This window comes from Amblyomma americanum, chromosome 7, assembly GCF_052857255.1.
Source record: "Amblyomma americanum isolate KBUSLIRL-KWMA chromosome 7, ASM5285725v1, whole genome shotgun sequence".
In the NCBI taxonomy this organism is placed as follows: Eukaryota; Metazoa; Arthropoda; class Arachnida; order Ixodida; family Ixodidae; genus Amblyomma; species Amblyomma americanum.
Window position 1 is genome coordinate 52,226,568 of NC_135503.1, and position 22,115 is coordinate 52,248,682.

Sequence of the window (22,115 nt, forward strand, 5' to 3'; positions counted from 1 at the left end):
CCTGCTGTATATACCCAGGGCTCAATTTCGGCAGAAAAGAAAAATATTTCACTACATTCTACACACTCGGTACACGGCCCACAGGAACAAAGTGTGCAACCCGCAGCTAAAAATGTAAGTGCATGCCCTGCGCCAGTATCCCAAAACCTGGTAACATAACAAAGATTGGGAATATCTCAGCACTGCCATACTCGGCAATACTGAAACAAGAAAATACTGTATTGTCCACATATATAGGTAGTTCTCAAAGTGCATAATTTTTACTTTGAAATATATGTATAGTGCGCTGAATGTCTAGCGGAAATTACGGTATATTTCTTGTATATCTTTATGAATAGGTTTGCATTCGTCATTGTTCTCGTCCAATTTCGTGGCCTGCCCTTTCTTCATATCACCTATTCTTTATATTACCTGCACATTTGAGCTTCGAGAGAAAAATAAATGAATAAATAAATTGAACCAGATGGACATCACTTGACAGAAAGTAGCGAAAGGAATTTGCGTGAGCAATATGCTACGCTCAGTAAGTGTAGACGATTTACCGGGAAGCTCGAGGTGGTTGTGTAAGCGTCTGAATAGCATGCACTACAGGGAGAAGCTCGAGGACGATGAAACTGGGAGAACTGAGCTAAGAGCCACAAGCGTCGGTTTGTGGAGTAGATGAGTAGGCTAACGCGATTCACATTTCAAGAAATCCAGGCATTCTCGAGATTTTCAGCGGACAAATCGAAACGGAGCGGAGAGAGTGCCAAAAGCGTTGCCCACGGGGTTCTTGCATCAATGACGGTCTCATGACGTTAAAAGTTGCGATTAAAACGAGCCCTTAAGGTTTGATAAATCCATGCACAAAGCGCGATTGCAAAGGACTGCGTACTACACAGCGACAGAGACAGCGGCGAGAGATGACGACCAGGTAACGTCACTCTGGAGGAATAGTCCCAATATGCTGGCGCGATCCGAGAGATGACTCCGCTTACCAAGACCGGGTAACCCTCATTGCAAGTGGGTGTGTTTTTCTTCTTTTAACCGTGCACATGTTTGGGAGATCGACGCTTGAATGCATTTCAAAGACTGGTGTGTTCACGGGCAGTAACATACCGACATTCAAATACTGTTTTGAAAGACGTAACCAATATTGGGGATTTGTGATAGGTGGCCGCCGTACCGAGCGCACTAGACCACGCACAAGTCAGTCAACAAACTTTATTATCGGTACTCAGAGTGATGGGTTCTGTTGACCCCACCATGCGGATGGCCCTCAGTCGGTGCTGAAGGCGACCACTTGGGCTCTTGCTGTGACCCGGACTTGTACTTCCCCATCAGAGCTGGCCAGCAGGGTCTCCCACTTTTGCGAGCCTACAAGCTTCTAGAGTTCTTCGGGCGGTGGGGCTGCGGGGCAGTCTCAAAAGATGTGTTCCATCGTGGCTCTTTGGCCGCATTTTAAGCAATAGGGTTTGAATTCGTCTGGGTTAATGTGGAGCGTTCTGATCAGGTTTGGGTGAGTACTGGTTTGGAGTTGCCTGCATCTGCCCTCTTGACCTATGGTAAGACTTCCGTGAGGTGGCGGTAGTGTTTGTCCAGCTAGTTTAGACTATTGGGTAATTTCGTGGTAGCTGATGAGACGTGCCTCTGTGCGTCCGGAAGCTTGAGTCGTTGCTTACGGCTCGGCCGATACATCCTCGACATCCTCGAACCATATTGTGAGCTGCCTCGTTCCCAGGGTTCCCAGAGTGAGCCGATACCCAGGCCAGTTACACGTCTCTCCTTTTTTTTTTTCTGCGGCAGTTTCGGAGGATTTTGAGAGAGATTTTGGAAATTATTCCTATCGAGTATTTATTAATGGCAAACCGTTTGTCCCGTACTATATTTTTTCCTCGTTCATCGAGCTATTTTTTTTATCATGGGTTACACGTCTCTCCTTTTTTTTTTCTGCGGCAGTTTCGGAGGATTTTGAGAGAGATTTTGGAAATTATTCCTATCGAGTATTTATTAATGGCAAACCGTTTGTCCCGTACTATATTTTTTCCTCGTTCATCGTGCTATTTTTTTTACCATGGGCTGCGCCTGTGGCCGTTGCACCGACCGCTCCATGTACTTTCGATTGTAAATTTCATCCGAGCAGGTGCTCAAGCACAGCCTACGACATTCGGCTGCTGGACTTGATCCCACAGGATCGAATCCCGGAAGCGGTGCCTCCTTATTGCAAAACAGGGGTCATTCAACGTGCACGGACGTTGCACAGCGCATGCTCATTTAAGAACTCCCAGACGGTAGAAAACAATACGGAACCCTCCCCTACGGCGCCTCTCATAGCTCATGTGCAGCCTTGGGACGCTAAACCGTATACATATTATCCTTTACCACTACTAACGCCTCGCTACCTCCCGTAAACTGCTGTTCCCTTCCCACACTGTTGAGCATTACTCTAGATTTCTGAATATTAATTTTTGGCCGCGCCGTTTTATTTCGCCTCTCTAGGTTATTGATTATGCTTTGCAATCGCAGATTACTAAGGTATTCTCTATTAACTCTTATCCTCAGCTGTTCCCAGTTCACGTCGTCTCTGAATGCCTCCTGTTAACAGGCGATGAATAGCATTTGCGAGGTTGTGTCTCCCTGCCCTGACGATCTTCCTTGCTAGAATCTTATTCTTCTCTTTATGGAGGTCACTGCTGTGCAGCCGTTAAAGATATCTTCCAGTAATTTTATATAAGGCTCTACACCCCGATTCCTTATTGCCTGCATGACTGCTGAGGCTTCGACTAAGTCAAATGCTTTCTCGTAATATATGAAGGCTGCATACAGGGGTTGGTTATATTCTGCGCATTTCTCTATCATCTGATTGATAGTGTGAATACGATCTGCTGTCAAGTACCGTTTACGAAAGCAAAAGTTGGGAAACGCCGACACCAACGAATAATTGTTTCGCAAAAATCTCACAGGCGGACTTCCATCGCAGCTGTTCTCGTTGAAATCGTTGAAACCTTTACGAAAGCTTGACTGGCCCTTGGTGGATTGAAGTCAAGGTTGTCCTGATATTATTAGGGATTACCTTAGTAGATACCTTGTAGGAAGCGGACACTAAGCTGATTGGCCTGTAATCTCTAAAGCCCTTGACGCTCTCTTTCCTATGGAGTAAGAGTACATTAGCGTTCTTCCCAGATTCCGGTACGCTCGAGGTCATATAGTATTGCGTATACAGGGTGGCCAGTTTTTCTATCGCGATCTTCCCTTCGTCCTTCAATACATCTGCCGTTACTTTATCTTCACCAGCTGTTTTCCCGCTTCACCCCGCACCTCCCGCATGCGAGCAGCCAGCCGCCTTGCATGCGGGAGGTGCGGGGTTCGATCCCCTGTGCCGCTGTGTACCCACTGGTGATACAATGGGTACAAGCTGTCCCCTGCCTGGTTCTCGGCTTATGAGGGGTGAAATGCTTGGGAATAAGTCTTTGACCGCACCTTGAGTAATCGAAATATACCTTGTGCCATGGCGCTCTTTGGCCACAGATGCCTTTGCGCCATAAAAATTTATCATCGTCGTCGTGCTTTCCCGCATTGCAGTGCTTCGAAGGCTTTCTTTACTTCATTTGTTTCCGCTGGAATGTGCAATTTCTCTGCACTACTGCTTCGCTCGTTGTCATCCCGATTACTTCAGCTACTGTATGAATCTATGTACTGGTCGGGCTACATTAACTGTTATCCATATTGGCAATGATATTACCCTACTAATCTCTTAGCGCATACATTTGATTTTTGCCTATGCCTCGTTTCTTCTTGACCGCCTTCACAGCATGCCTTGGCGAAAATAACGAAGCGCCGACCAAAAGGTGTTGTCAAGATGGAAGGACGTTTCGACTTCCACACGGAAGTCTTGTTCACTGAAGGAAAAATTTTTCGCACACAAAGCTTAAGTACGTTGTGCTAATCGTCGCAGGCATCTAGCGTACGAGGGCGGTAGATTGCCGATGTTACGGTTGAGCGTCTGATCTGTTGTCTGGATAAAGAAAGACTCCAGATATTGGCGTGACATCCAGTTTTTCTCACGGCCGATAATTGCCGCTTCTTCCCAAGCGATATCATGCTTCGTGTTTTCAACGTGTTCAGCCAGTGCGTTGGAACAAGCCTTCTTTTTATTACAGAAAGGACACGCACACAGGCCAGTACCTTCACTTTAATTCAGTCCATCCTACGTGCCATAAGCGCTCCGTCGTTTCTACCCTCGTCCGTCGTGCGGAAAGAATATGCTCGAAACCCGAAGAAAAAGACTCTGACATACGCCAAGTGCGACGCGAGCTCAACAATTGTGGCTACCCACAGCACTTCGTGAACGCTGTAATACAGCAGACAACGAGACCAGCTCAGCCCGTTCGCCTACCTTGCCGTGCCCGAGCTGCAATACCCTATGTGCCAGGCGTGAGCGAGTCATTGGCCCGCGTTTTTCGCACCTACGATGTGCATATAGCTCCCGTGCCTGCGTGCAAGCTTCGTCACGAGTTGGTGTCCGTAAAGGACAAGCTAAAAAAGGAAAAGTTTTCCGGAGTAATTTATAAAATCCCCTGCTCAGACTGCGATCACTCCTACATAGGTGAAAGCGGAAACTTTGAAAGACGGCTGAATGAGCACGAGAATGATGTCAAGAAAAAGAAGGCTTGTTCCAACGCACTGGCTGAACACGTTGAAAACACGAAGCATGATATCGCTTGGGAAGAAGCGGCAATTATCGGCCGTGAGAAAAACTGGATGTCACGCCAATATCTGGAGTCTTTGTTTATCCAGACAACAGATCAGACGCTCAACCGTAACATCGGCAATCTACCGCCCTCGTACGCTAGATGCCTGCGACGATTAGCACAACGTACTTAAGCTTTGTGTGCGAAAATTTTTCCTTCAGTGAACAAGACTTCCGTGTGGAAATCGAAACGTCCTTCCATCTTGACAACACCTTTTGGTCGGCGCTTCGTTATTTTCGCCAATGTATTCACCCGACCAGACGAGATTTCGTCGAACCTTAGATTTCTTCACAGCATGCCGTTCTTTACAGCATGCTCGATTCTTTCCATTTTCCGCGATAGCGTATACAGCTCGTTCAGTCGAAAAGCCGTCGGCGTAGTAGTAATCGGCACCACGTGACGGAAATAATCGGGGGCTGAGTAAAAAAATATCATGTCTCATGGTAATTTGTGGTTCTAGTGATTGATGATTGACTGGTGTGTGATAGGCGATGACGAGTTAATAAAATCATTGTAATTAATTGATGAAATGAATGATGATGAATTGATGAGCCACAATCTGACAAATCTTAGGAAAACAGTCAAAGAAGAAATAAGCGGAGCATTGAGAATTTTCTTTTCCGCGAAAACACACAAAGAAGGTGTTGCCTTTAGAGCCATTGTTTCTGAGTACGATACGTGGCAGGGGGCTTTCTCCAAGTTTCTACAAAACATTTGCATATACTCCGAATAGCGGACCCATTCATGATAAAGAACTCTGAAGAGGTTATCGCATTTCTTCGTGACCATGAAAGCTCGAATCAATCTTTGTTCCCTTTTTCAATAGACGTAACCAACCTGTTTTATTCCATACCTCAGGACAAACTCTTTTGCGCTCTTAAAGATACAATTGATGACTATGGCCCTGTGGCCTTCCAGAATGCATGCGGATTAAGTGTAGATAACTTCTTAGAAATGTTTAGGTTTTATCTTTCATCGACCATTGTCAATTTTGAAGGAAAGAACTTCATTCAAAAGCATGGCGTTTGTATTGGTTCTTGCAAAGCCCCCTTTTTGAGCGACATATTTTTATCATACTGTGGCAAGCGAATTGCTGAACGCCTTGACACAGCCTACTCGGATCAGGTTTTTAGATACGTGGATGATTACGCTATTTTTCTGAAAGGGGTTACGCACGAGGGGGGTATGACTGAGGAGCACCGGGTTCTAGAAATCCTCTCCGAATGCTCTTTTGGTCTTCAATTCACCCATGAGGTGCCAGCGCAAGGAATTGCAAGGATCCTTGCAATTCCTGGATGTCTGTATTGTGGTCCGCGAAACCCATGGTATCAGCCTCGCTCAAAAAAAGCTATGTTAAGCCACCAGTCCGCTCATTCCAAGCTTGTTAAAAGGGGTATTGCAAAAAAAAAATGTTGCGTGCTGCTCTCGACAATTACTGCAATCATGAAATATCTCACAGCGTGGCTTTCCAGCTACAAAGGCTCACCATACAGTGCTGGTTTTCCCTAGGAGTTAATCGCCTCTGTGCTAGAAGTCGTTGCCAGGAGAAAGGTGACGCGCCGGTGGTCTTCACCACACCCCAAGAACCGGCCGGCCTATGCAACAAGGTGCAGGGAAAACACAAAGAAGAATGTAGTATCAAGCACGCAGACAGATTTGTCCCGTGCAGAAGTGGAGTCGTTTACTGAATGCCCCTGTCCTGCGGCAAAAGCTACATTGGACAAACTGGACGTTGTATAAACGTCAGACTTCAGGAGCACCACGCAGGAGTAGGCGCATTGGCGAGGGGAGGGCATGTGGCCGACCATTGTTGCCACTGCCGTGGTTGCACGCCTCGGTTCCGCGAGACCACAATCTTGAAAAAGTTTGCGTCAAAACTAAGCATAGAAGTGTACGAGGCCTACTGTATTAAGGAGTCCGGCTCGTGTGTCAGCAAAACCTCGGTAAACTTGTTTGATAGAGTTTTCATATCCGGATAGCATGATGTCCCGTACACGCCTGCGCACCAGTGTTACGTGATGATCGTTTGTCAGGTTACAAGGTGATTGCGATGATTGCATAAATGTGACGCACCGTTGTAAAAACCAGTTGAAGTTCCGCGCTTTGTCCTGTAGGTTTCTTCCTCGTCCCTTGTCTTTTTTGCGCGGTTTCAAGATGCATTCCACTATACTACTCAACAACTAGCCCGCCTCTCTCTATTATAATCGCTTCAGGAACAAACCGATAACCGCAGCGGACGTCATTTACTCTTAAATAATTCTTATTGCATAGTTAATTAACTAACATTTATTAACTTTTCAATTAGCACAGTCTGGTGGCACAGTCTATGGAAAGGCGAAGCCATGCCATAACAGATTTTGAATGAGAAAAAAAATTTGTAAAGTCCTACAGCGCGAAGAAATCTGGTGCTTTTGCGCAAAAAACAAATACTGATCGCATACGTGAGGACACAACACGGGAAATCCATTGGACGCCAGCGGCCAGATAAAGTACCACTGACGCAGCTTCAACCGGGCCTGCGATCACAGCGTCATCTATCAGTCAAGCGGTGAAACTTCACCAGCAGAAACAAGAACATACATTAACTACTACGTTGCCATAAAAACCGGATGCTATCGCATGGCGCTTTTTCTTGGCGTTTAGCCGTTTGGCCACCCTGCCCATCGTTCAGCGTTAGAAAGGCATGTGCAAGTGGCGACCGCCGTCACACCTGACGCATATTGCGTGACCTTGCGACATCATCACAACCTGCTCATTAGATTGTTAGCAAACTGCCCACCGAGGCTGGTGGCAGTTAAATTTATGGCTGGTCACGAGAAGTCACTCGGGAAGAGCAACCTGTGTCTTGGAAGCCCCACAAATGGCTGTATTTGAAACAGCCACCTGCTGGGGCGGTGACGCATCGCTTAGCCGCTGCACTACTGCACCAGGAGTGGCATGAGGACTCCCAGCAATTTATGAATGTAAAGTAGAGAATCAGTTCCGCATATAGGGGCAACCCGCCGCGATGGCTCAGTGGTTAGGGCGCTCAGCTACTGACCCGGAGTTCCTGGGTTCGAACCAGACCGCAGCGGCTCCATCGAAACGCGCTAAGGCGCCCGTGTGCTGTGCGATGCGAGTGCTCGTTAATGATCCTCAGGTGGTCAAACTATTCTGGAGCCCTCCACTACAGCACCTTTCTTCCTTTCTTCTTTAACTCCCTCCTTTATCCCCTCCCTTACGGCCGGCACGGCACGGTTCGGGTGTCCACCGATATGTGAGACAGATATGCTGCGCCAACAGACAATACTAACGCATTCAAACGGTCCACAGAGGCAAAGGCCTAACGCGAAGTGACATATGCGAAGGGGCGACCCATAAATTATAAACGCTTCGTGCAGCCAAGAGGGACAGGTTTTACAGCGTTGTCATAGAGCGCCAGCGCTCACACGTGTAACAAGTTCAAATCACGCGCGAAAGCGGGCCATTTAACGTAGCGTTATCTGGTGACTTCTAGAGTAAACAGGGGGCCTTCAGCCTCTACACGCCATGTAGAGCGTACGGCGCCGAATTCAAACGCCACATTCTTTTCTTGGCCGCTTGGTCGTGGGAAAAACTTCAAACTGCATGGTTTTGTGAGCGACGAAGCAAGAGAGTACACGCCATGGGACAAATGGTGCAGGCAGGTCGAACTTGTCGCAGGCAGATGAAACTTGGCAAGTAGTCATTGCAACGCGTCACCGGCGGGCATTCCGTTTGCACCGAGCTTCCTGTGCACTTCATGCCTTCAATTTCGGTTTTGCGTGAAAAAAAAAAAAAGCACTGTATTTCCTCGCGCTGCATGGGTTTAGAAAATGACGTTTTATTATTTCAATAGCTCTTACGTCATCGTTTCGTGCATGGCTTCGAACTTCCCATTGGCACTAACCCCAACACGGTACTAATTAAGCAATTGCCCACTTGAGCCTGGGGGGTCACGCGGATTGCGTTTGTTGTATCCGAAATTCGCAGTAAACGGACTTGCACTGTTACGGTCAAAAAATAGTCAGACAAAACTGACTTTTATTTCTTTAAAAAGTCTTGTTTATGTCTGTTCCTTCCAAGCAGAGCCTATCAGGCAGCTTTCTAAGCTCTCCATCGCGTTCACGTGTCCCTGACCGAAACACGCTGCCAAAACACTTCCTGCGGACGAGTCGCTTCAAGGACGCTTTATACCATCATCGACTGAGGCGTTCACGGCAACTGGTGGTAGGTCAGCATCCTCGTATTCGGTCCTCAACGGGGATACAGCGGCGAAGCGACCGCATCGCATGTGCGCGCAAGACGAACATGTATGCGTAACCCTTGTGTAAAAAGCATCGGGCTCCAAATAAAGCGGCACCTCGCCGAAGCTGTTTGGCTCTTGAAGCAACCTTGGCGCGGCCTTACAGCCGCATAGAGCTACATACCAGACAGGAACTAGCCCTTTACCCGAAAACTATCGGGCAATCGGCTACAGGCCGAGTTCAATATTCAATGGTTGGTGTACGCTGCTCGACCGCTTTACACAAGGGTGACGCAAGGCTCTGCACGCGGAAGCAGTGGATAAGGCAGAGATCAAATTAGGCAGGAGATGCACTCCACGTGATCAGCATACTTCGCTGCTAGTATCCAAACTTCCCAAATCGTTGTCACTGCTTGCTCAACGGCCAGGGGCTGTAGTTTCGCTTTGAAAGTTGCCCTTTAGGTGCTTCAGTTGCCCTTTAGGTACTTTGCCCAGCCGGCACGCACACACGTGCACACCCCGTTTGACTTTGTAGCTTATCAGATTGCGCTCTAATGGCAATTAGCTGCAATTTCCATGTTGACACTTTCATTTTTTTTTTTGGTAAGGACCACGGGAGCTGCAAGATTGTTTGGTCCACCCACTGTAGGGCAGCGTGCGTTTCTCGACAGAGGGACGATTTTACAGTCTCACTGTTCGTTATAACCGAGTGGTGAGGACACGGTTGTTCGTTTTATCTGAGACGAAGTGCCAGAGCCCTAATGCATATTTTGATGGCAACTCCACCCTCGTTTGTAATAAGCGAGCGTTTGTTATAGCAGCGGCTGTTATAGGCTTGACTGTAGATGTTATAATATTAACTACGTAACAAAATGATGTCCACCCCAAGGGGCAGTTTGTTCCTGAACACATTTTCTATTTCGCACTCCATACGAGAGAACTGCGATTCTGTAAAGACACAGCGACTAGCTAAGAGAAATTCTGGAACCGTCTGAAATTGTGCACTTGTGTTTTGAGTGGCGGGTTGGGGATAGGGAGGACTGACGAGTTGGCAGGTAAAGGGAAGGGTATTCGTTACAATGTGGGCATGTGTAAAGGTAGAGTATGGGTTGTAGTTTGTGTAGGAAGCTCCAATGAGTCTATGTATTGGATTGTAGCTGTCGCCAGACAACGGTCTCGTCTCGGGTGAGTCGTTTGTAGGGTGGATGATATCTGTACCTGTCCAGGCGCTGCTGCTGGAGCAGACTTGCGTACTGGTTTGGTACTGGCTCCGGTGAGGGACTGCGGTCGATGACGGTTCCTGGTGCCTGGGTGGTGCTTGCGCTAGCGGCAGCGTGTGCACGTTGGTTCTCAGGAAGAGACTCGTGGCCAGGGGGCCTAGTAGTACAAATTTGGATGAGGCGATGGCGTATACAGGACATCTGAGGATTTTGGCCACATACGAGGATACGAGGCCTTTGATACAATTTCGAAATGCAGCTTACGAGTCTGCAGTTACATATGTGGTTTTAGTCGGGGGGCTAGAGAATGGCTAGTGCTAAGGCTACCTGCTCTGTTCCTAGGTGGTGGTGTTGGCTGGGACGGATGCCATTGCAACTGTACCCAGCACTTGGTCGATTAAGCTGACGGTGGTGGCTTTGCTGTGAGCTGCGTCTGTGTAGCAGACTTGCGACAATTTATTTGCTGCAGATGCGACCTGTTGACTTGGTTCGCACTTTCCTTCACCCAGTTTTATAGACAGGGTGCACATTTCCGGGAATGGGGCGACTTGTAGGTGATCCTCGATGACTGACGAAATTGTTGTCAGGGGGTTGTTGTTGCTGACATCATGCATATAAAGTGTGTCTTTTTAATCTGTACACGTTTTTCTCTAAAAAGCCGTGAAAGATACAACGCGGTCTGTGAAGGTGCACTGTACAACATGGCGGACACTATGCTAGCGGCAGTAGGTGGTTAAAGTACGATTACTTATTAATTGTTAACTAAATAAGTTTTTATTTTAGGGCACAATATCATACTGCGAAATGGAAGGCATTTCACATCACAGTCGAACCCAGAATTTAAAATTTTCAAACTGACTTTGTGGTTCGAGGTATCGAGTGCAAGCATGCTCACATTCTGAATTTTGAGAGATGCTTCGCCAACAGAGTTCCAGAATAAGGACCCTGCCTGCCAAGACCTGCTAGAAGTGTCAATAAAGCATTCTTACCACCACCATCAGACGCATTCCAGACTCGCAGCATTTCGCGTTAGACACCCCCTGACTCGGCAACTTGACACGGCGTATTCGTGCAGCCATGCTTCATGAATGTTCGTTCCTGGTGATGTGAGAAGACAGTAACAGCTGCCAGTTGCGCTTCTAGCTCCATCTAGTCAACCATTGTGATGTATTTCGACCTGCTATGCTGTCACGCTGAACCCTGCATTAGACCCGTAATTCAGAACTGAAACTAAGCAGGGTTTCTTCGCCGTTGCAGCTCTGCACTCGAAAAGTCACCTCCCTGCTTTGGCTGACTATTTGTCTCTTGTTGCACAGAGAGGAAACAACGAATGTATTTTGTAGCCTTTAAACCGGTGCCAAGTGCCGCTATACTATTTCCGGCGCATCTTGCGTGCAGGTTTCCATATCGGCTCGTTTTGCACGCATATTCCACGTTCGATATCTCAAAGCACAGTACCGATTAAGAAATTTCAGAAACTGAATTCACCTACGATGATCAATGTCTCCAATTCCACCACATACTATTACAGTGACCTAAAACCAAGAATAAAAAGTTAATCGATGGACATAATGTCTGCCATGCTACATAATTTACCTGCACAGACTGCATTGTCTATCTTTAACAATTTTTTAAAAGAAAAATGTATGCAAATTAGAAAAAGCACCCGTTGTCTATGCTCCCATGCGATAAACTGTCAGATGAAAGCACGCGTCCTCATCTATGACCCACCTTCGTTTGTGCGCTATGTTTCATGTTAAACACTGCCAAGTGGCTGAAGGTGTTCCTTTCAGGGATGCAGCATGCTCACATGCTCCACTCTTTACACATCTGCTCAACTACCTTATGTAGCAGACCCTGCATGAGAGGAGAATGTGGCAAACAACATGACCAGCTCACACTATGAACACCTCATCTTGGGGTGGTTCTTGGGATACATGTGTGGCCGTCTTTTGATGCATTGACACAGCGGAATATATAGTAAGACGCCTTCAGTGAAGCACAGCATGCAACTTTTGGCACCACCGACCGCTGCTATCTTCACAGCTCCATGTGCAATCACATGGATGCAATACATGTCAGCAACGTTCTTTTCTCTGCCATCATCCTTGCTCGTCGTTTTAACTTTAGTGTCTTTCCATTTGCTCATTAACTGTGGCGCAATATTTTTTAATGTGGCAGCAGTTAAAGTCGTTGGACACTTGGCATCCTGCAGCTGAGTAATTTGTTTTTTGAAGCTTTCTTCTGCTTGTGTAGCGACATGACGCGATTAAAGCAGGTGTGCTGATTGTTGTAGGCAATATGTGCTCATCATTCTTTGAACGACCGAAGTTATATGACAGAAAAGCTTTTTGTGATTAAGTCTCACGCTATCAGTAGACATGGTTCTCCTCAAATATCGCATTGAGAATCCTGATCAGCCAATTCACAGCGGCTTCGAAGTCAAAGCACTGCTGCTTATTTCAAATGCCTTGAAGGCATTATTCATGCAGACATTACACTCACGCTAAATCAAAAAGTCAAGTCTGCACTACAAGCACCGCTGAAGATAGGCCTAGTCATCTAACGATGAGTGCAGTACAGTGAAAGCTCGTTAATTCGACCCCCGTTAATTCGGACAATCGGATAATTCGACCTGCACGCATGGTCCCTACAATTATATATAGGAGTCTATGGGGCAAAACTCTCGTTAATTCGGACAAATTTTACCGCCCATCAGTTAATTCGACCTAGTTCCACGGCCCGCCAAGAGCGGCGCTACTGTAAAGTTGGAAAAAAAGAATGTAGCGTAGGCCATCCGTACGGTCATCGTCATCAGCAGTGCGAGAGAGGGCGAGGGAAGCAAGGTTAGCAGTGGCCGAAGCGCTCGGTTTTTTTCTTTGTGCTTCGTTGCCTCTTGCAGTCGTGCTCAGTCGTCGTGTTAACCCTATCTTCAGCAAGTCTCGTTTTGGCGTGTGTCGTCGTTGCCCCGTGTTTCTTGCTGCTACGATCGCGGTTATTGAGCCCTAACACGCCTTTTCTGGATATTGCGTGCTTTGCCAGCGTGTTTACTGTGCTGTTTTCGAGTGCGTAGCGTGCTGTGCCTGCGCGCCTCGCCATCGCGTCCTGCTCCGATGGAAGCTGGGAAGAAGTACGACCTTACGCTCCTCAGCGCTTTGAACATTCTGGCGCACGAATGGGCCAACACGCCTACAGCAGTTATTGCGAACTGCTTTCGGCACAGCGGTTTTGTGCAACCGAACTGCGGTGTGGGGGAACTGCCGACAGAAGCAGCTGACGCAACCATAGAAGACGACAGCTGTTTCGACAGCGTTTTGCCTCCTGCCGTGCGGCTCGCGGATTACGTGTCCATCGATGATGGTGTCGCCATTGCCGGTCAGCTGACCGAGGACGAAATCATCCAAGAAGTGATAGGCGCCGACAACGACGATTCGTAGGAAGATGACGTTTGTGAGCACCTGCCCCAAACGCCGAAGCGCACGGTGAAAGAAGCCGCAGAAGCCTTGTCCGTGCTGGAAGACTTCTGTGAACAAATTCCGGATGGTTCGCGTGCCGCGGAGCATCTGGCAGCTGTTAGAGCTATTGTAGCCGCTCAAATTCGCCCGAAAAAGCAGACGACGATAACAAACTTCTTTGCCAAATAAAGGTATGTCATGCTGGGGCAAATTTCATGTTTTTTGTGGTTCATTCGATATTTCGACAATCAGTTAATTCGACAATTTTTCGCGGTCCCGTCAGTGTCGAATTAACGAGCTTTTACTGTACAGCCATAAAAAAACTTGTTACCACAGCGGATGGCACAGCGTCCGAGTTTTTCCTGTACGGCAATTCCTAGTATGATTGCACTGATATACCATAAAAACTGGAATATAGGTCGAACTTTTTTCAAAAAACCATGGTGAAAAGTCTACCCCCGTCTTATATGCCGGTCACTGGCAGAAAAACTACAGAAGTCTTGCAACAATGGGCGGCTGAGCTCAACAGCATCCCTCCATCACTATCGCCATCAGCAGCAGTGCCGCCATTTTGAGTTTCCGTAGTTGCAAAGCTGTTTCGGTTAGAGGCTGCTTTTCCACATTTTGTTTCGAAACAAGCTGAATCCGACGGCAATTCGCCGTCGCCTTCAGGAAAACGCCATTGAGTATGAGGAAACTCACTGCAACCTGGCGGCACAGCGCGAATTTGGAGTATCAGAAAAGAGCATTTAGTAATGGCGGAGGCAGAAGCTGCGTATTACGACTTGCAGCATCCAGAAGAAAACATCATTTTGTGGGTAGACCGCAGCGTATCCAGAATTGGAAGGAAAGGTTGCACTGCGTGCAAGACCGCTGCCTGTGACTGCCGCATGCATCTGCATGAAAGCGGTAGAGATGCTGACCGCAGCGCATCCTGAAATGGAAGGAAGGGTCGAGCTGTGTGCAAGATCGCTGCCTGTGACTGCCGAATGCATCCACGTGAAAGCGGTAGAGATTGTGCGTGCCTCTAGACTCACGAGGGCGCAATTCAAGGGCTCGCTATCCTGGGTGCGGCGATTCATGAAGAGGAAGGGCTTTGCTCTACGGCGCCGTATTTCTGTGTTCCAGAAACAAACATGCAGGTCGATGGGCGTGCGATACTGTTAACAAATTGGCCGGGTGTACATACGAGCAGCATTTAAATGAAAATAAATACTGTCACCATTGTGCAACCTGTCGAGTCACATTTGTTCGAAGGTAAGGGTGTTTTTCGGTACTTTTTTCATTGAAAACGATTTTTTTCATGTTTAGAATTGGTTAGTTGGGGGGTCGAACTATATTCCAGTCAGACCTATAGCCCGGTTTTTACAGTAGTCTCCTGCATCTGAACAGCCTCTGCCAGAAGCGCTTAACAATTTTCACTGTTCTAAAGCTCTTGCTAGCAAATGCTTTTAGGTTTGCTGAAAGTGTTTGTGAAAGTATCATCACCAGCAGGCCAGAACTGCAGTAGCAGTGATTACTTCTGAAGGCACAGATAAACATCTTTGTTTTACGAAACAAACAAACGAACAGCTGCAGCTACCTTCCAAGTTTTACAACCAGAAACAAAATCAACTTCACTCTTGCTGCTAACTCGTACATAGTGCAGGCAAGGTCAGAAGACAGTTTAGAAGTGCTGCAAAAGGCAAACACATCAAACAAAAACTGGCTGTCATCAATGCACTGAGAACAAAAAAAAGAAAACACTAAGAGCACAAAGAGAAAGCCTTGGTTATTAAAACACTCCCGACCACTGTAATCACAGAGAATAACAAAGAAAAAACTAGACAAAAGCCACTGACAAAACATCACGGTTTCAAGCAAAACTCTCATTGCCTGACAAAACCTAAGCTTATGTGGTCAGGTTCTAAACAAGTCCCTTGTTTCTGCCTCTTGTTCTTTTTGCTGCAGATTTCGGTAGTACACATATGACTGCGAAAAATGAATCAAGCTCAGATGTAACACCAAACACACTACTTATGCATTGCCACAGTGTCTGAATCAGGTACAGTAGTTTAAGATAGAATGAATCTTCCTGATTCAATTACCTGAGGATACTGACAGCAAAACGGATACTGTAGCATTTTCGTTGGAATATAAATCCGTCAGAAATGACAGCAATGCCTACTCTGAATGGAAGGGTCCATACACGCTTTATATTTTGCTATTATCAGTCAAGTATGATTTCCCATAAAGACGGCTTAGCCCACCAATATGTCAGCTTTCACTTCCTGCTAGTAATACTAGTTGGCCAACCCCATGTGACTATACGAAGGCGTACCCTGTCATACTGGACTGCATGTGTAAAACATTCAACTACTGTTAGCTCCAACTAAATTAGTTACTCAAGATGTCTACCACTGCAAAAAGCAAACAGCTTCACTGTGAAGTCCAATAAGCTGATCACCTAGCCACAGCTTACTTTTTTTTTTCAATCACCAGTGCCACATTAAAACCCTAGCATACAAGATCTTCCACTGCAATGCATATCATCAATAAACAGCCAGCCCTTTAGTGTGTATGTGTGTTTGTCACAAAATTACCCTTACCGCTTCTGTATTATGTTGGAAATCTAGCTATTGCAGGGACAACTCTCTGGCTTAGGAACACATTGCAGTGCTGCTGAAGAATGCAACTACCATGCTAAGGTCGGCAATTCTTTCCTCTGGATGCCTCGCGCAATGCATATACTATTATGACCCACGGGACAGCTTTAAAGCTTTTGCTTCCAGTTTTCAGCTTGCTCTCCTTTTGGGCATCGTGCCATAGCAATTAGCATGAACAAAATTACAGAATGGCTGTGTAAACATAACGTCCACAATCAGACCCTATGGACAAGTTTATGAAAAAAAATAACAATTCATGAGGGTTGTAAACAAACCTGAATCAAGCATAAAAGCTGGAATCACAACAAATAAGCACATAAGTAAGGAGAAAACATTTCGTATCATGTAATTTAGCTGTTGCATTACTAAATAAGACTGCTCAGGAGCTATCGTTACCTTCTTTTGGTGGCTGCTACAACATATGAACCTTAGTGGTCAGACACAAGTGGCCACCACAGATCACATACAACCACGCACCAGCTCTGACAGAACGATTCTGAAAACTAATAGAACTCAGACGTTTAAAAAAGGCAAAGCACCCTTAACCAACAGATGTCAGTGGCACCACAAAACATTTGAACCCATTTTTTGCTACTGCTTCAAAAATATTCGAAAAATAAAAGTGTTTGTAATGCTTGATAATTCTACGACAATTTTCAAAATTAAGCCCTCACAGAAGTCCTTTTCTTCCAGAATAGAATGCAAGAAATTACAGCGGCAGAAGTTATTTAACTAATGCTGACAAGCATAGTTTGCACTTGCACACATGAACAAGCCACACGCAGCATGTGTCCCAGAAGAATAAAAGTACAGATCTTTTGTAGCTTATTTATATATAAAACGACACTGTCCGACTGACTACTGAGAAGTATGAGATGCCCCACAAAGACATTTGATTGGCTGAGCATGTCCAGTATATTTGCTGTTGATCTTCAACTTATTACTACAGTACAATTTATTCCCTAAATGAGTAAGTAGATAGATGCACCAAACTTCCAGGCCGTTTTTTTTTTTTTTTTTCACCTGATAAAGGTATGCAGGGCCTCACGAATGACAAAAACTGGAGGAGATCAAAATGCTTTAAATAGTGTAATAGAGCACTGTTTTGCACTTATAGTTTCTGTTTTGGTTTTCACAAGCTGTAGCACAGAAGGCCAGTACAAAGAACTAATGCAATTCCCGTGTGCCCCCGGAATAGTGACCAATCTTTGAAAACATATCTAATCCACTTTACTGCATCATGCATAGACACTTCGATGAATTCCCCACTTTGCCATCTGCTCAAAATCACAGAACTGCCACGAGTCACAAGCGTTCACAACTGACAGAGCATTGAATGCATCGCCATTCAGTCAAGGCGCAAGACTTGTGGCAGTCCTATGTTTTCTCTTGAATCACAGCATGCAAAACTGGAATCAACACTCTGGGCACAAGACAGTGCTGTAATAGATTAGTACCTAAAGCAAACTGTAGCATACCTTCTCAATGTCTTTTGGTCCTAGGGTCCTGCACATTATTATCAGCAAAAAAAAAAAGTAATAAATGGCCTGGAAGCTTGGTGTCCCTACTCCCTTAAGGATGCCAGTGCTAAATTTAAGCAAGGCAGCAACTGTAACTGCATCAATACAAAGAAAGCATAACAATCGATGAAAATCATTTTTCTCTGCCAAAAAAGTTCAATGCTCAAGGTGAAGTTTTCCCACTTCGGCCAATTATTAATCAAGAACATCCCAGCCATCACTAAAAGGGTAAAAAAAAGCAATTAAAACAGGTACTGCTGCAGAATGCAGCAAAAAACTAAAATACTACTAGAGAATCAGCTTTTACAGTTATGGTGCGAATTTATACATCCAGTTAAATTAGGAGCACTGTACACTATACAAACAGGGTCACAAACACCTGAACTGGATGGCAAGACCCCAGTGGTCACTAGGAAAGCACCGCTCAACCTGCAGTCTCTTTTGTCCAATAAGTCGAAAGGAAGCAGGCACAAATGTCGCTGGCTGAGAATGCCGAATGTAGACACGATCGAACCGCAAGCGTGCCTTGCTCCTTCCACCAAAATCGAGATTGTCGTTGCATGCCATGTCCCAGGTGTAGCACAAGCTTGGATCTGAACCGCATGCCTCCCACACATCCTCCACACCAGGTGGTAGTCCGCCACTTGCATCGACCTGGGCAAAAGTGGTGCTAAAAATTTAGTTTTGCTGAACTTCACAGACTGTACGAACAAAAGTGGGTTAGCATCAGAAACAAGCCCCAGGAAGATTAAATGCTTACAACAACAGAGCCGACCCCACGCTGTCCCATTCTGTAACTCCGCAACAAAGGTACAGTGAGGACACCTCCATCCAAGATTTGGCCTTAGCTAAAATCTATGGTTTGACTTTGCATGCTTATGCTGATGTTAGTCAAGCAGCAAATGATGCATTCATTGCTGAAAAAAATTGGATTTAAAAAAGAAACACAAAATTTCCCAATACTCAATTCAAACCAGTGACAATGAGACCACAAATGACTCCTTGATCACCATTTGGAAGCGAGCAGAGGTGCAGCTTAGCCTCCGAGATCCGTGAGGAAAAAAAACAGCTGCCTTGACACCACTACAGTCTGACACCACCGCAGTCGTTCTTTGAAAGAACAGCTACATCAGAAGAAAACAATCTTGAACAATCTTGCATAGGGAAGGCATGCATGTCTCTGTCTTATGCTAGCGCTAAGCCATAAGAATGAGTGCAGTTTACACCAAAAACTGACACATCTCCGAGAGGCATGTCGCGGCACATCATTTAAATATGACTTTTGAACAAAGAATGCCTGAGAAAGAAACTGAGGGGCATTATACTTTCTAAGCACTCCTTGAAAACCAAACCAGAGTGCCCAACTGTCCATTACGTGGTAAAGGCACTCCATGATGTGCGAAGGACTGGGCAACAGTGTACACAAACGCAGATGACATATGTTGCCCTCTTGCGCCACATCAGCGCCGACTGCTGAGAAACAATCTCATCACCTGCCAAGAAGTGGCACGAAGGTATGCGACAACTCTGTAGCATCGTGTAACATGGCAAGAACATGTTGGAAATGTAACAGGCCCAAAGTCACAGCCACTCACATTAACATGAATCTGCCATCATTCCCAAACTGCTTGCCACAAGCTACATCAATAGCTCTAGCAAATGAGGCAAGCAACATTGGGATGCTTCAGGATAGGGCGTTTTACTGGGTGGGCAGCTGGCATCGTGCTGTGGATCCTGAGCTGAAACTTCAAAGTATTAAACCCTTTTTTTTGTTTTAATTGGTTTTATTTGGTTTTATGGCTTGGTTTGATTTTATGCGGTTTAACGTCCCGAAACAACTCAGGCTATGAGGGACGCCACAGTGGAAGGCTCTGGAAAATTTCGACCACTTGGGGTTCTTTAATGTGCCCTGATATTGCACAGTACACAGGCCTCTAGCATTTCACGGAGGCATCGAAATGCGACTGCCACGGCCGGGATCGAACCCGCATCTTTCAGGTCAGCAGCCGAGACCACCATAACCACTAAGCCATTGCAAGTGCTGCATTTAATGAGTTAATATATTTGCAAAGCAGGATTTCTCGGCACCTTGAGTGCTATGCATGAAAATATGGAGATGAATGCAGTTGAACTGTGCTGACCACAGCACATACTGCCAATGCAGATGGCACGGTTGTGAGATATGGTACTGAGCGGGATACTTTGCGCAACTTCTTTGGGGTGTTTGACGCGCTTAGTGTGATGTCTTGCCCTGCATTATGAGCAGGACACACCGCGTGATGTTTCATTCAGCGTGTGTATGAAACGTACTTTGTGAGGTTTTATTCAGCTTGGCGTTTGGGGCCACTTTACTCCTTCTACGGTGTCAGACGAAACACAGCTAAGGGCACCATTAATGATAGGCTGATGTAGACGTTGTTAGAAACACAGAAGGCTGGCAGAACGTACGAGCCCAAAACATTATATTTCCTGTAATAACCAGACAACAACAAAGAAATTAGGGATTTTGATGACAAGTGGCTGAGAACCATAGATTTAATGCTGATATACTGTACAGGTGAACAGAGGGCTTTAGGTTAGAAACTGCAGAGCTTCACATGAAGCAACCAGCACAAATTTGGCTTCAGGCCCATTTTGAAAACCTGACCTTGTCGGAACAGTTGAAGGTGACCTTCACAAAGCAGCTTACGAGTCCAACAAACTCTATAGAAAGATGGCAACAAATGCAAGGAAAGTGCATTTTAGAAGAAAACCTGAAAAGGCCCCACTGAGCAAGGAGCTGGGACTTATCCTGCAGAATATCAAGGAACAAGTTTTGGTGTAACCGGGTTCCAGACATACACATGCATATCCATGGCTTCAAAGGATAGCAAGGGAGCTAACGAATTGCTGGGAGACTTGAAGAGGTGGCAGAGAGTGAGCAACTCAGTGAGTCAGATGTCTCCAAGGGACAAGCCCTATGATACTGACTTCAGTGTAACACGTCGTTTCAAATCAAATCAGGACCCAGGTCTACAGTGCCTTCAAGTGAGCAACGTGCAACTACTGTGTCACATTCCACCAACCCAGAACCCACCTTAAGTCAAAAGCTAACAAAGTGATGATTTGGGCAGGGCACAAACTGCCGACCATAGATAAACATAGGAGCAAGCCAAGAAAGACATCAGAGCCTTCTAAATGTGCTGAGAATGACTGCAAATAATACTAAATTGGAAAGTATGGGCATATGGCAAGAAGCTGTCCTAGAGAACCCTGCTGGCTACTTCATGGCAAGTTTTTGAGAACTGCAAACATCAGACTGTACAATACATTACCAACCAGAACATGTATGCAACCTAAGCATACTGTGCAACAATCAGCAAACAGCTGGAAGTTGATGAAGTGTTGGGCAAGAACGTCCAGGTTATTATCAATACTTTTCTCAATACTTTGTTTATTTCGCTTTTTGCCATTACAGAAAGCGTGGGTGACGAAATAAAAGCGGTTCACAATAACCGCTTGACGGGCTTCGTCACCCGAAAAAGTCGACGATGACAGCAGCGGCAGTTCTTGCGGCATACAAATAACAATTCACATCTCAAACAAAACAGATTATGCTATAATGCAGGTAGGGGGTTAGATATATTAAACAATGACAAAGAAGGAAAAAACGGTCGACATATGTATTTCAGTACTAATGCAACCTAATCAATAAATGTTTCACGAAGTGCACGAAAAGACATTGTGTTTATATTGTTATAAAGAGAAGAGTTCAAACATCTTGGTAGTATATATTTCAGCATAGCAAAACCATAGTTTGTTCTACATCTGGGTACCGAAAACATTTCAGCGTTTCTAGTGGTATACGGCGTGTTGTGTGGTACCAGCTGCACAATACGGGACAAAAAGGGGTCATCTCTTGCAGTCTGTTTTTTATAAAAACAGGCAAACCTGTAATCAAACAACCTAGGAACTGGAATTATTTTGTATCTTATTCGAATGGGGCGAGTTGGGGCGTCATAGCAGGCATTTGTAATGACTCGTAGCATTTTCTTCTGTTGAAGAAAAAGCTTTTGCAAATTGGACACTGTAGTATTTCCCCATACCAAATAGCAGTACCCTAAGTATGAAAAAAAGAATGCATAGTAAAAGTCAAGTTTTGTCTTTGTAGGTAAGATATATTTATGGCGAGAGACGATACCTATGAATTTAGAGAGCTTGATGCAGACCTTGTTTATGTGAGCATCCCATGACATTGACGGGGTAAAGTCTACGCCAAGTGATGTGAATGATTCAACATATTCAATTTGTGCGCCACTGAAA

General features: G+C 45.7%; 2 protein-coding genes across 4 annotated transcripts in view; both read right to left on the bottom strand.

Moving 5' to 3' along the window:
* Positions 1–15,176: 15,176 nt before the first annotated feature.
* LOC144099122 (tyrosyl-DNA phosphodiesterase 2-like) overlaps positions 15,177–22,115 on the bottom strand; it is a 29,248-nt gene continuing 22,309 nt past the window's right edge. For all 3 annotated transcript variants that reach the window (XM_077632212.1, XM_077632214.1, XM_077632213.1), the window contains one exon: positions 15,177–18,467. In XM_077632212.1, coding sequence (XP_077488338.1) covers positions 18,183–18,467 — 285 coding nt within the window. In that variant the 3' untranslated portion in view covers positions 15,177–18,182. The remainder of the gene's footprint in view (positions 18,468–22,115) is intronic.
* Positions 21,497–22,048, bottom strand: LOC144096804 (uncharacterized). The gene has a single exon (XM_077629681.1). It carries the CDS (start codon positions 22,046–22,048, stop codon positions 21,497–21,499), a length of 552 nt encoding a protein of 183 aa, XP_077485807.1.